The sequence below is a fragment of the Callithrix jacchus genome, chromosome 7 (assembly GCF_049354715.1).
Source record: "Callithrix jacchus isolate 240 chromosome 7, calJac240_pri, whole genome shotgun sequence".
Classification (NCBI taxonomy): Eukaryota; Metazoa; Chordata; class Mammalia; order Primates; family Cebidae; genus Callithrix; species Callithrix jacchus.
In genome coordinates, this window is record NC_133508.1 from 90,892,321 (window position 1) to 90,907,417 (window position 15,097).

At 39.6% G+C, this 15,097-nt stretch overlaps 1 protein-coding gene and 1 non-coding gene across 16 annotated transcripts in view; both read right to left on the minus strand.

Moving 5' to 3' along the window:
• Nucleotides 1-8,180: 8,180 nt before the first annotated feature.
• Nucleotides 8,181-15,097, minus strand: part of NDC1 (NDC1 transmembrane nucleoporin) — a 65,288-nt gene continuing 58,371 nt past the window's right edge. For all 15 annotated transcript variants that reach the window (XM_078331897.1, XM_078331896.1, XM_078331893.1 and 12 more), the window contains 2 exons: nucleotides 12,173-12,333; nucleotides 8,181-8,919 (listed from right to left, as the gene is read on the minus strand). In XM_078331897.1, coding sequence (XP_078188023.1) covers nucleotides 8,856-8,919; nucleotides 12,173-12,333 — 225 coding nt within the window. In that variant the 3' untranslated portion in view covers nucleotides 8,181-8,855. The remainder of the gene's footprint in view (nucleotides 8,920-12,172; nucleotides 12,334-15,097) is intronic.
• On the minus strand, nucleotides 10,862-11,002 carry LOC118143476 (small nucleolar RNA SNORA58). Its single transcript, XR_004727688.1, has one exon. It is a non-coding gene; the product is annotated as a small nucleolar RNA SNORA58 (small nucleolar RNA).

The following is a 15,097-nucleotide window of genomic DNA, read 5'->3' on the forward strand; positions in this document are numbered from 1 at the left end:
TCTCCTTTAAATTCATGTCTCACATCCAGGTTATGCTGATGCAAAAGGCTCCATGGCCTTAGGCAGCTCTGCCCCTGTGGCTTTGCAGGGTATAGCCTACCTCCTGGCTGCTTTCACAGGCTGGCATTGTGTGTCTGCAGCTTTTCCAGGCGCACGGTGCAAGCTGTCAGTGGATCTACCATTCTGGGATCTAGAGGATGGTGGCTCTCTTCTCACAGCTCCAATACACAGTGCCCCAGTAGGGGCTCTGTGTGGGGACTCCAATCCCATATTTCCCTTCTGCACTGCCTGAGTAGAGATTCTTCATGAGGGCCCTGCCCCTGCATCAAACTTCTGCCTTGGCATCCAGGCATTTCCATATGTCCTCTAAAATCTAGGTTGAGATCCCAAACCTCAGTTCTTGACTTTTGTGCACTCATAGGCCTAACACTACGTGGAAGCCACCAAGGTTTGGGGCTTCCATCCTCTGAAGCAATAGCTCAAGCTGTACCTTGGCCTCTTTTAGTTACAGCTGGAGTAGCTAGGACAGCACACCAAGTCCCTAGACTGCACACAGCAGAGAGAGCCTGGGCCTGGCCCATGAAACCATTTTTTCCTTCTGAACCTCTGACCTGTGATGGGAGGGGCTGCCACAAAGGTCTCTGACATGCCCTGGAGACATTTTCCTCCTTGTCTTGGTGAGTAACATTTGGCTCCTCATTACTTGTGCAAATTTCTGCAGCCAGCTTGAAATTCTCTCAAAAAAAAATGGGATTTTCTTTTCTATTGCATTGTCAGGTTCCAAATTTTCCAAACTTTTATGCTCTTTTCCCTTTTAAAACAGAATGCCTTTAACAGCACCCAAGCCACATCTTGGATACTTTGCTGCTTAGAAATTTCTTCCACCAGATACCTAAATCATCACTCTCAAGTTCAAAGTCCCATAGATCTCCAGGGCAGGGGCAAAATGCCACCACTTTTTGCTAAAAAAATAACAAGAGTCACCTTTGCTCCAGTTCCCAAAAAGTTCCTCATCTCCATCTGAGACCACCTCAGCCTGGACTTTATTGTCCACATCACTACCACCATTTTGGGCAAAGCCATTCAACAAGTCTCTAGGAAGTTCCAAACTATCCCACATTTTCCTGTCTTCTTCTGAGCCCTCCAAACTGTTTCAACTCCTGCCTGTTACCCAGTTCCAAAGTCACTTCCACATTTTCGGGTATCTTTTCAGCACCCCTCTCTACTGTTACAAGTTGACTGTATCAGTCTGTTTTCATGCTGTTGATAAAGACAAACCTGAGACTGGGCAATTTACAAAGGAAACAGGCTTAATGGAGAGCTCACAATTCCACGTGTCTGGGGGAGCCTCACAATCATGGTGGAAGGCAAGAAGGAGCAAGCCACATCTTATATGGATGGTGGCAGGCAAAGAGAGAGCTCATGCAGGTAAACTCCCGTTTCTAAAGCCCTCAGATGTTATGAGACTCACTCCCTATCAGGAGAACAGCACAGGAAAGACCTATCCTCATGATTCAATTATCTCCCACTGGGTCCCTCCCACAACACATGGGAATTATGGGAGCTACAAGATGAGATTTGGGTGGGGACACAGAGCCAAACCATATCAGGGTATGTAGTGGTGTCTCATTTATATTTAAAGTTTGTATTTTCCTAATAACTAAGGGTGCTTATTTCTCTCATAGGCCATTGGGATAAACTCTTTTGAAGCACCTATTCATCTTTTGCCCATAGTATTTTATGTACTTAGAGGCTATATAAAGTGCATTAACATTTAGAACTGTATCATATTAAATGAACCTTTTAAAAACAATCTATTATTTTGAAGTGCCCCTCTTTATCTCTAATAAAGCTTTTTGCCTTAAAGTGTACTTTGTCTTATAAGCTTTATCAGTTAAAAAAAAAGTGTATTTTGTCAAAAACTTATATAGCTATAAAAGCTTTCTTTTAGTGTTTGCATGTTTATCTTTTCCTATCCTTTTACTTTCAACTGTCTATCCTTATAATGAAATCTCTCAGCTATTGTTTGTCTGAAAAAAAAAAAGTCTTTATTTCTCCACCATTTTAAAAGATTAATGCTGGGTATAAAATTCTAGGTTAGTAGAGCCCTTCCAGCACTTTAAAATGTCCATTTCGTTGTCTTCAGTTGTTTTCGTTGAGAAGTTAATTGTTGTTCATTTGAAAGTGGTCTTTGGCCAGACACCATGGCTCAGACTCGTAATCTCAGCCCTTTGGGAGGCAGAGGCAAGATCACTTGAGCCCAGGAGTTCGAGACAAGCCTGGACAACATGGTGAGAGCCTGTTCCTACAAAATACTTAAAAATTAGCTGGGCATGGTGGCACATGCCTATAGTGCCAGCTACTAGGGGGCTGAGGCAGGAAGATTGCTTGAGGGTAGGAGGTCAAGGCTGCAGAGAGACAAGATCATGTCACTGTACTCCAGCCTGAGTAATAGAGCAAGATCCTGTCTCAAAGATAAAATAAAAGTGGTCTTTTTTTCTCTCTGACTACTTTGAAGACTTTGTCTTTGGTTTTTAGTGCCTTCACTATGATGTAGTTCAGTGTGGGTTCTTTTAATTTGTTTAGAGTTCTTAAATCTTTTTCAATCTGTTGCTTAATGTCTCAAGTTTAGAAAGGTAGCTGTTTTAGGCCGGGTGTGGTGGCTCAAGCCTGTAATCCCAGCACTTTGGGAGGTCGAGGAGGGTAGATCAAAAGGTAGAGACCATCCTGGCCAACATGGTGAAACCCCGTCTCTACTAAAAATATGAAAATTCGCTGGGTGTGCTGGCATGTACCTGCAGTCCCAGCTACTCAGGAGGCTGAGGCAGGAGAATGGCTTGAACCCGGGAGGCAGAGGTTGCAGTGAGCTGAGATTGTGCCACTGCACTCCAGCCGGGTGCCTGGCGACAGCGTGAGACTGTCTCAAAAAAAAAAAGCAGTTTTAAATCTTCAAAACTGCTTCTGTTCCATTAGATCTCCCTCTCCTTCTTCTAAGATTCTATTCCAATTACACTTATACATTTTCTCACTGTATCTTTTTTTTTTCTTTTTAGACGGTCTTGCTCTGTTGCCCAGGCTGGAGTACAATGGCAGGATCTTGGCTCACTGCAACCTCCACCTCCCAGGTTCAAGCGATTCTCCTGCCTCAGCCTCCTGAGTAGCTGGGATAACAGGCGCCCGCCACCACGCCCAGCTAATTTTTGCATTTTGAGTAGAGATGGGGTTTCGCCATACTGGTCAGGCTGGTCTTGAACTCCTGACCTCAGGTGATCCGCCCACCTCAGCCTCCCAAAGTGCTGGGATTACAGGCTTGAGCCACTACACCCAGCCTGTATCATGTTTTAACCTGTCTTCTGTATTTTAATATTTTTGACTTTCAATGCTTTACTCTGGATAGTTTCTTCTGACCGATCTTCAAAGTCCTTTTCTTCAGCTATTTCTAATCTGCCATTAAATCTACCCATTGACTCCTTATTTTTAGTTATACTATGTTTCTGTTCTAGAATTTCTCCAGGGTTCATATTCAAATTTTATATAAATGTTTTACAAGTACCTAACCACAAATTACATACTATGTGTATATATGTAGTTTCCAGTTCTCTCATGAATTAGAAGTTTTAGTCTTATTGAATATAGCAGTAACCACTATTTTAAAATCTCTGAGAACTCTCTTATGCAGAGTACCTATGGATCTATCTATTGTCTGTTTCTTTTGTTGGTTCTCATTCATGTTGTGCTGTCTCTTCCTGAGCCTATTTTTAATGGTGTGTAGACACTGTATTTGAAAACTTGTTTGCAGATATAACTGAGGCCTAGGGTGTTGTGTTCCTCAGGAAGGATTTATTATAGCTTCTGCCAGGGCCCGGAAATACTGGCAACAGAGATCATCTCAATACAATTTAAAGAGGATTCTCTCAACTAGTTTATGGCATCTACTTCCTCTTCATCCTTCCTCCAAAGGTGCAGCACTTGGGGTTCCCAACCCAAGGCAAGGGGATTTGCCAGCTCCTCTTTGCAGGCCTTGAATCCCAAATTTTGTCCCCTATCCTGGAAGGCTCTGGGAACTGCCCCTACTCTCCATCTCATCCTATCTACAAAGGTAGGCTGGTAGAAGTTATGTTGGCACGGCATGGCCTTGTCTCTCATGCCTAATTAGACCCTTGGATACTTGACCCATTTGGGCTAATTTCTTTTAATCAGGAATTTGATTGGCATTCAGAACCAGCTGGTTGGTCTCTATTACATTGTAAACTCTGGGGCCAGAGGGCAGCTGGAGGGAGTGGCAGAAAGCAAGAAGGGAGAATAAAACATATATGCAGGACACCCTGGGAACTCTTCAGGTTCTTCCTGGGGTCTGGAATCTACATTTGTGCTCACCAAAACTTTCCTGTGCCCTCAGAATCAATTCTCCTTTCTATGCTTAACCTAATTTGAGGTAGAGGTTGTGTCCTTGCAACCACATCATAATACAGATAGGAAGAAACTAGCGTTTAATATTTTTTTCAAGATTACACACCACTTCACTAATGGCCTGAGAGGTAAAAGGATAAACCAACCAACAGTCAACATATCTTCAAACGACCATCAAGGTAAAAGTCTGATTCAGAGGTCACCTTCCTTGTTTCTCTGCCAGGCATTCCATGGGGCTTCCAGTACCACTTTACTACCAGGGTCACTTATAAGGCACACTCAAAATCTGGTAAAAGACGTGTGAGGAGGGAGAACATGAGCACTGAGGGTGGTCCAACTGCACAGCTGTGCAAAATAACATGGGTGACAACGTGGGCTAGCACCAGGACACCTAAGGACTTATGTTTAATGATGGTTAAGCTCATTCTAAAGAATGGGAAGGTTGCCAAAAAGATGTTCAGGTAAAAGGAACAAGCAGCAGCACATAATGATGTGAAAAGGCAACTCCCGTCATGTTACCTGCTGCAATTTCAAGGTAAGTATCTGAACACCTGAATATTGCTCAGCATTCCTGCATTACCTAGAGGTTTACTATACTCTTCAAACTTTTCAATAACTGAATCAGATGGAAGAACTCTATAGCGAATGATAGTTCATATTGCTTCAGACATTCATGTGAGAGAACATACTAGCAATCCACTAGAACAGTGGTTCTCAAAGTATGGTCTCCCAACTAACAGCATAGCAGCATCAGCACCACCTGGTGGTGTGCACTATGATCCTAACTATTTGGGAGGCTGAAGTGGGAGGACAGCTTGAGCCTGGGAGGTCAAGGCTTTAGTGGGCCGGGATCACACCACTACACTCCACCCTGGGCATCAGAGAACAAGACCCGGTGGAAGGATGGAAGGAAGGAGAAGAAACTCTGGAGGTGGGCCAGTAAATCTGTTTTAATAAGTTCCCCAAGAGATTCTGGTACATGCTAAAGTCTGATCTAGAATAAACACTTCTCACAATGTGATTCTGCTCAGACTTTCATTAAAAACTACATCTCTAGGGAACCAGCTCAGACCTTTTGAAACAAAATCTGCACTGACTTGGAGCCCAGATTCTACACAGCTACCAAGCACTCCTGGTGATTCTGATACATGGCAAGTTTCAAATACCACCCCATTAGATTATAAACTCCTTGAGAGGAGGGACTGTCTTGTTCAGTTTATTTCTAATTGTTGTGCCATAAGGAGTCACCAGTGAATGTTCCTGAATGATCAGCTCGTTCCACATCAACTTGCCCGTCACAACAGCAACTGCCAAAGCTGCTTAGGAGCATGGTAGAACTAGAGGTATGTGCTTATCCATCCCCTTTCTTGCCCCTCAAAACAATCAAGATTATGCTTATTTAAAAATGGTCAGCAGCTTGCTAAGAATGGCTGGATTGTTAACTGATGAATGAAAGCCATCTTTGTTTTAAGCTATTTGGTAGTAAAGAAAGATAGCTATGGGTTGGGAGAGCTAGAGGGAGTCTGAAGGCCTTAGTACCTTAACTACCTAGAGGTGAAGTTCAGACTAATTTAAGTCAAGTTGACAGACATAACTGTTAGCCTGGGGGAATACGATCTGTTTGGAAGCACTATTTTGACAAGAAAAAAAACTTCTGTTAAGAGATGGCTTTCAGCACCTGCAAACTTTGTTTAGTTTTGTCAGACAAGACAACAAAGAATGAGACTTTCAGAATTCAGGCTCCGCAGAGTTACCACAAAACCCACCAAATCAGTCTAGGTTAAAAGCAAACGCTGAGTTCTCAAGAAGTTAAACTCTTTCAGGTTTTATAAGCAACAACTCTTGAGACTAAACTGAAATGTTAAAGAAAACACCACCACTCCTGCCCAGAAATTAAATAACTGACCTTACAGACACACCTATTTCAATTAATTGTTCCATTTTTTAAAATTGCCAATTTATTTTTCTACCCAATCCAGTATCCACAATAAACAAGAGGATATAAACAGACTACCATGAACATTTACAGGATGATACATCAAAGAATTACCAAGGACAAAATCCTGCAAAGTAACAAATTGTTGCTTATCCATGTCCACTCAACTGTACAAGGTTTATTTCTAGGACAATTTCCCATTCTCCGTGAAAGAAGTTCTGTGAATTTATACCTTTCATAAGGGTCAAGCAAATATGCTAAGAGTTGATACCATCATATTTTTATATTAACAGCCAAGAACAGCTTTTAAAGAACACTCTTTCAGTCCAATGTTACAGCATCAGTGGGCTCACAGGCAGGATGTGACTTCATCAAAGGAAATGCTTCTCTCTTCTTGGCCTCCCCGAGACCCTTCTCGTAGTACACAGGAGAAGGAGCTCCCCTTGATAACACCCTAGTTCCAACAGATGGTGTGGAGATTATCAACACACAATGGGGAAAAGAAACTGACCCCCTTACCTACTAAATGCAATACAGACCTAGGGGGGCAGTTTCCAGATCTCCAACAGGCAGACATTACGTGGCCTGTATTTAGTACACAGCACATTCTCTTGAGAGAAAACAGGAATGAACATTCTCAGAAACATTCACATTGTAGCTTTACACAAAGTATATAGGAAATGGCAAAAACCTGAACCTAGCTGGACATTTTATACAAGTAAGTCAAAATTCAAAGGAATCATCCTATCTTTATTCTCAGGAATCCCGTGGGTTGAATACCACAGTTCTTCTTTAATGGAAGCAGAAGATTCAGAGTGCTTGTCTCCCAAAATGCCTCAGCGAAGGGCAGCACAGAGAATGGAATATAAAAAGCTTAATAGCGTTAATACATGGAAGACAACAATTCTCAGTCAACCTAGCCACAATTTTCTGTCTTGTCCATCTGTAAGAAATGACCACATTTGATATTCAACTTTCATATTCAAAAAAAGAAATCAATTCAGCTTCAGACACAAAGGAAAAACAAACAACAACAGCAACAACAACAACAACAAATGGCAATAGCCTACATATCTAAACGCTTGACAATCAGGGAACTGTCCCACCACAAAGATACGCCCAAGGCCAGTAGTACCTGTTTATAATTTGGCATGTACTGGTTGAAGGGGCAACAGGGCCTGGAGCTAAAATGTTCACTTTTAAAAATATAATACATCAATGAATCAGACAAAGGTAGACATATATGATACCACATTAAAGATTCATACACAATACTGTGCTGACTGAAAATATCTGGGGACACTAGAAGGAAATGATAAGAGGAAAATAATTACAAAGGAGCATTTCAGTCCAAAGCCAGTCCAGTGAGTATGTACAACTAGGATTTCTGATCTTTAATCTCCAAAGAAGCTGATTAATAAATTATAACATCACTTCATTCACATTTGGGACATACAACATACTTCCAAGAACAGTAATCCTTCTGACGTTTTGGTTTCACTGCTATTTGATGACTAAGTCATTTCTGGCTATAAAGATCTTCCTAATATATTTTAATTAGCCATTTAACACTACAGAGGCTGCTCCCTTTGAGAGACCAGACAAGCTTCACAGAATCTGATCTAATGAAGGTGAATGGTGAGGAAAAAAGGGAACATTCGCTGGTTCTTTTTTTTTTTTTTGCAAATCTTTCTCTCTTGCTTGAAAACCTCTGCAATCACTTAATGTTTTGCTCCAGAAAAAGAAAGCAAAACTAGCTGGGAAAATATCCATACATTAATACTTTGTGTTTACTAGCATGATACAAAATAAATTCATAGATGTCAGTCGATTGTTTCTTTAAGATCAAATGTGAATTTTTAATCTTGTAACTTAAGAACTGAGTTTTTCCACATTCTTTTATAGAGTTAGCATCTGTAAACTGAGACCCTTTTTTGGACAATCATACAAATTTAATTTGTCCCTGGAAACAAAACACAACCTAACAGATTAACAAAATATGTCCTTTAGACAATATTTTTTCTGTGAATTTTGCTGCACTGTTACCATTTTTATCCTTCAGCAAACAAAACTACACTTAAAAAGTTTATGTATTTCGAGTTCACAAACAGCTAAACTCTTAATTAAGAAGACTATGAAGTCAACGTACTCTCATTTCAGAACTGCCTCCCCTCTTTTCAAAAGTAAATTCTAAAAGTTTTTTGGTTATCATTATTAAGTTATATGAGCTAGACATTTCCACTGCCATCAATGCTTCTGTAAAATTGAATAAAGATTTTATTATACCACACACACAAAAAGCAATCGGTACAGAAAAAGCAGTTTTCAGTTATTCTGTTGAGAATTTCTTTCCATGATTTCTCCCATTAAAGTATAGTTTTCAAAGCAACCACCACGACAAAGGAAGCATCTAATTAATCCATTTTCTTCTGATCCAAGAATGCTGAACATTTACTGTCCCATCTGTAGTTGTATCAGCAGTGTAATGAACACAGTTTATATTACTTAACTATTCTTTGAACTCCAAGAACTGTTGAAGTCTTTTCTGATGTTCTGCAGATGCTTGCACAGCACTAAATGAAACATAAATTCAAAGCATAAGCTTTATTTTACATTAAGCATATTAAGTGAACCACAGAGCACAGAGTCAATATTTTTCAAAACAATTAAAAACGAATAGAAATCTTCACTTATTTAGTATTTCTGAAAAAGCTGGATGAAACTCTTTTTAATCTAATGAAGAGGAGGGCTTGCATTCAGTAATGGCATGTTTCTACCTTCTAAAAGACCAAAGCAAATTAAGACTGACAAGTGAAGGCATTAACTTTAACCTGCTCTGCTATGGAACCTGCTGTGCAGAGTTCCAGGCCTTGCAGTAGATATTCTGGATTTTATTATTTTATTTAAACCAGATTCCAACATTATCTTTGAGTTGTGGAGTATCTGAATTGCCTTTAATATAAAATCCTTTAAACTAAAATGTTTGGTTAAAACACAATAGACTCCATTAATCATTTTCAAAGGTAACAGCTTGGTGGTTTAGATTTATTTCTCCCTTTGAACATACGTTATGTTTTGGATGGGAACACTGAGCTCTCCCTCCACCCTCACCATCACGAAAACGTATTACCTTGACAAAATTAGGGTAAATATATACTGAAACTAGTATAATACTTCCTCTTAAACTTTTGGGCAAAAATTGAATATAATGAAAGATTCCAATTTTCTATTTCTTGAATAGGTCACCACTTTTTACAGTGCCAAAACAGTATTACTGTAATAATTTTATTATGAATCTTCTTAAAATGTCTTATGGACATCTTTGCTTTCTTAAACCGTGTACCTATAATTGAACCATTTCAAAGTATACTACTGTGCAAAGATGCCTCTAGGTGCTAGTGAGGCTGTCTTCTCTACTTTACTTAACAGCTCTGGAACTCTCTCCAACACCAAATCTGTGGCTTTCCCATAACACTTCTCTCTGCCAACAGGTAGTGAAGTGTCCCTTACAGTTTACGGTTAGTACTCCTGACTCCAGTAACAATCTCTACTCCTCAAATAAATTTTGATATGGGCCAGGCGTGGTGGCTCACACCTGTAATCCCAACATTTTGGGAGGCTGAGGCAGGTAATTTGCTCACAATCACAGATAGTCAATGATGTAAGCAGACAGAAATCCAGATATTTTAACTCCAGATCTAACATTCTTTCCTCTATACCATTCTGTCCTACTTATACAAAATAGCCTCTACTGACTTTATAAACTATGGTGCATATATAAAATACGGCACTTCTCAGAGAAAACACACTAAGGAGGAATTTCATTTTCACAATTTAATTAATTTTGAGGCAGGTTCTTGCTCTGTTGCCCAGGCTGGAATGCAGTGCCATAATCTTGGCTCACTGCAACTTCCACTTCCCAGATTCAAGTGAGTCTCCTGCGTCGGCCTCTGGAGTAGCTGGGATTATAGTTGCCACACCACACCTGGCTAGTTTTTGTATTTTTAGTAGAGATGGGGCTTCACCATGTTGGTCAGGCTGGTCTTGAACTCCTGACCTGATCCACCTGCCTTTGCCTCACAAAGTGCTGGGATTATAGGCATGAGCCACCGTGCCTGGCCCATTTTCATAGTTTTTAACCAGTCATCTGTATCTCTCTCTCTCTCTCTTTTTTTTTTGAGACAGTCTTGCTCTATCACCCAGGCTGGAGTGCCACGGCACAATCTCGGCTCACTGCAACCTCTGCCTCCTGGGTGCAAGGGATCCTCATGCCTCAGCCTCTCAAGCAGCTGGGATTACAGGTACACACTACCAGCTATTTTTTGTACTTTTAGTAGAGGCAGGGTTTTGTCATGGTGGCCAGGCTGGTTTCAAACTCCTGACCTCAGGTGATCCACTGCCTCGGCCTCTCAAAGTGCTGGGATGACAGGCATGAGCCACTGTGCCCAGCCTCTATCTCTTTCTTATCTAATAAATTCCTATGCTCCCCTTTTCTTCTTGCCTTTTTCTCCCAGGGAATGTTAGACTCCTGCAATTTATCCAGCCACTGATTACTGACTGGCTAAAGCTGGCAGAAATTTCAAATTATTCTTGCACACAATGTCCCCCCTGCCTGGCCATGACCACCACAGTCAGGCAAGGTCTACAGGTACGTCCTTCTCCTTGCTTTTGTTCTATCATTAATATACTTCATATATATTTCATTCTCTAAATTCAACAGTATTTTCTGATTGTGTCCTACATATTAATTTTATCTTGGAGGCCGTCTAGTGTTGCAGAAAGAAAGACAAAAGATTTTTAAGAGCAAGAAAGACCTAATTTCAGATTTATGTTTAACAGGCACTAGACTGTGCTATTAGGGAAGTTTTAACATCTCTGTGCCTCTGTTTTCATACCTGTACAACTATGACAATTTCTACGTTTCACAGGGTCTTTGAAAAGAGTACATGAAAAATACACCAAGTTCTAAGTGTATTGTCTAGAATAGCACTGTCTGATAAAACTTTCTAGAATGAAAGAAAGGTTCTATACTTAAGTTGTCCAATACAGTAGCTACTAAACACATGTAGTTATTGAGTACTTCAAACGTGGCTAGGGTGACTGGCAAATTGAATTTTCAACTTTATTTAACTTTAATTTAAATTAGAAGTCTTAAACTATTCATTGATTGCACACAAAAACAGCAGAGCAATCTCGTCTTCTAAAGTTCATTTATAATCATGATAAATATAAATATAGTTTAGTTACTAAGCTAGTATCCCCATCCTGCCTAGCTAGATCATTTCACAAGAGGAAAGCAGTAAACATCAATAAAACTATATATAACAGGCTTGGCATTTGTGGTTTTCTCTCTGGTTCTGTTTCTGAAGGTGTTGTGATCTGTCAGTGTTTTTCCAGCATGAATCACAAAGCACCAGGGATTCATTTCTGGAATACTTCTCTCACCCCAAGTCTTAAGTTTGCTGACCAAGATATAACAATAGAACTAGTTTTAATATGCTTTTCTGGAAAGGGACTCGGGTTTTTTGACCTTTTTTCTCCCTTAAGCATCTTTTGGTGATTTAAAAATATACATAAAATTAAATTTGCTGCATTTATAACTTTCTGTCCTCTTTTGTCCATTTGAAAGAAATCCCCAAAGCTTTATGATGGGCCAAATTTTAAAATACAAATATTAGGTCCACCTCCAAACTGTAAGTTCACAGCAGGAATCATCAGGGTCTCAAAAGAACACTTTCAACCCATGAGCCTTATCATTCCCATACCTGTTTCTAAGGAAAGCTCCCCAGAATGGGTATTATCATGAATCCAAACAGGTAAACTTACTTCAGATGTTCACCAAATGTAGTAGTTATTCTATAGATAGCAGTTTTTAGTGATGCTCTGAATGCAAATCTTAATGTTTTATATGAAGTGTCCACAAGGCTTCCTGAAATCCGGGGTGGTTTACTGGAAGCATGAGGAAGCTTAAAGTACTTGTCGACTGCCTACACCAAGAAAGAAAACACATCAGTTTAGGTTATAAAGAAAGCCAACCTAGGCCAGGTGCTGTGGCTCACATGTGTAATAACACTTTGGGAGGATGAGGTGGGAGGACTGCTTAAGCCCAGGTGTTCCACTGTACTCCAGTCTGGGCAACAGAGACCCTGTCTCAAAAAATAAAAATAAAAAATAAGAAAGCTAATTTAGTCCAAAGAACTAAGATTTGAGGTAGATATATATCGATATATACAGAGAGATAGACACATATCCATAGACATGCTGTAACATATTTCTTATTGTAGATCACAATCAAAATAGTTTCAAAAACAATGCAATAGAGAGGCTCAGCTACTTTGGCAGTTACCAGGCTCCCCCACCCCCAAAATCCAGACTTGCCCTCGAAAACAAAGCTATCATTCAATAGCCTTGAAAATGCAAAGCCTGAAGTGAAACACCAATGTCCTACTCTGCTTATGATGTGTGACAGGCAGGAGGACCTTTATTAAAAGACCTCAGCAAAAAAAAAACAAAACAAACTTTATACTTTACACAAATAGTTATTCACTAAATAGTTTATCTTCTTTTTCAAATCAGATAAGGCATTTATGAGCAATGACAGATGATACTGTTACATCATGAGGTCCCCACGGAAAAATAAAGTGAAAAGATATAATGGTAGAAGCATATTATTTATAGTTATGAACATAACCAAAAGAACTGAAAACAAGTTATTAAAATTATTTTTGCCATCATGTTCTTAGTTTCAAGAGCTCTTTTACTTCATCTGTTCTTTTAAATTTTAGCGTCCTATTTTTGTTTCTAAGATGCAATATCCTTTCTTATTTCTGAGGATTCTGATGATAGCTTTTTTGCTTTTTAGTTTCTTCCAAGCTGACTTTCTCCCTTTGCTTCTTTTATAAGAGACTTTCCTCAGAAATCTAAGAATCCTCGCTCACAAATGCAAGTGGGACCTGCTAAAGAGCTGAGCACCAATTCTGAGTGCATGACTGAGGATTACACACAAGGGGTTTCACAGTGGATCATCTGCAGGGACTTTTAGGGGCGAACCTTCAACTCAGTCACTTTAGGTCTTTCTTTCTGGACTGGCCAGAGTGACCAAAGAAGTCTCCTAGTACCTTGACTATAGGGCCTGGCCCCAGTGTTCCGAAGTCAACTGGAGAACAGAGCTTTTGAACTAACTCAACCCTCTCCTTTGGTACAGCACCCACAACTCTCGCAGTCTGGGTGTTGTACGGTCTCTTAAAGGATAAATAAACCTCAGACTACAGTGGAGTAGGAGCAATTACCCCACAGCACAGGATCTAGGGATCTAACTAATTTTCAAGCAGCTCTCACCCAAACCTCTTTATTTTGGGTACCTGTCTCTTCACCGTTGGTTCTAGAGTTACTTGGTGCTTCTCCCACCACCAATTTGAAATCTGCCTCTGGAATCTGCTAAGTTAGCTGTCTCAACCATCTGCTTTCCAGCTTTCAAAGTTTTGTTGCTATTATGTCCGCTCCTGTTTATAGATTTATATATGTATAAAATATCTCTTCTATAGTTTAGTAGTTTGGGGGAAGGAATAAAATTTGATGCATGTGTTCAGTCTGCCACGATAACTTCAGTGTTATTTTTCACTGAATTTAGTGTTTTTTAACTATTTCACTGAATTTCAACTACTTAAAATAATTTCAAGTATGTCTCAGTCTTGGGAAACACTTTTAAAAGTGATAGTTGAAAAAAATATATGATTGAACTCAAAGTTATTGTGGCAGATTGAACAAAAGCATCAAATCTTGTTCCACAATAATGGAAAATTACATTCTTTTCAATTTTCTTGCAAATGTCTTGATTAACCCTCAGTATACCAGAAAAAATAATCATCCTCATTATCATCTATGAATACTTTATATTTTTTGTAGTCTGAAAACATTTTACTAACAATTTACAGATAACAAGATAATGCAAAATAACTTTATAAAACTTTAGCACAGGCAAGGACTTCATGACTTAAAACACCAAAAGCACTGGCAACAAAAGCCAAAATACACAAATGGGACCTAATTAAACTCCAGAGCTTCTGCACAGCAAAAGAATCAGTCATTAAAGTGAATCAGTAACCAATAGAATGGGAGAAAAAATTTCTGCAATCTACCCATCTGACAAAGGGCTAATACCCAGAATCTACAAAGAACTAAAACAGATTTACAAGAAAAAAACAAACCCATTCAAAAGTGGGTGAAGGATATAAACAGACACTTTACAAAAGAAGACATATATGAGGCCAACAAACATATGAAAAAATGCTCATCATCACTGGTTATTAGAGAAATGCAAATCAAAACTACATTGAGATACCATCTCACGCCAGTTAGAATGGCGATCATTAAAAAATCTGGAGACAACAGATGGTAGAAAGGATGTGGAGAAATAGGAACACTTTTACACTGCTGGTGGGAGTGTAAATTAGTTGAACCATTGTGGAAGACAGTGTGGCGATTCCTCAAGGATCTAGAAATAGAAATTCCATTTGACCCAGCAATCCCATTACTGGATACATATCAAAAGGATTATATATCATTCGATTATAAGGACACATGCACATGAATGCTCATTGTAACACTGTTTACAATGGCAAAGACTTGGAACCAACCCAAATGCCCATCGATGATAGACTGGACAGGGAAAATGTGGCACACATACACCATGGAATACTACACAGCCATAAAAAACGATGAGTCCTTTGTAGGGACATGGATGAACCTGGA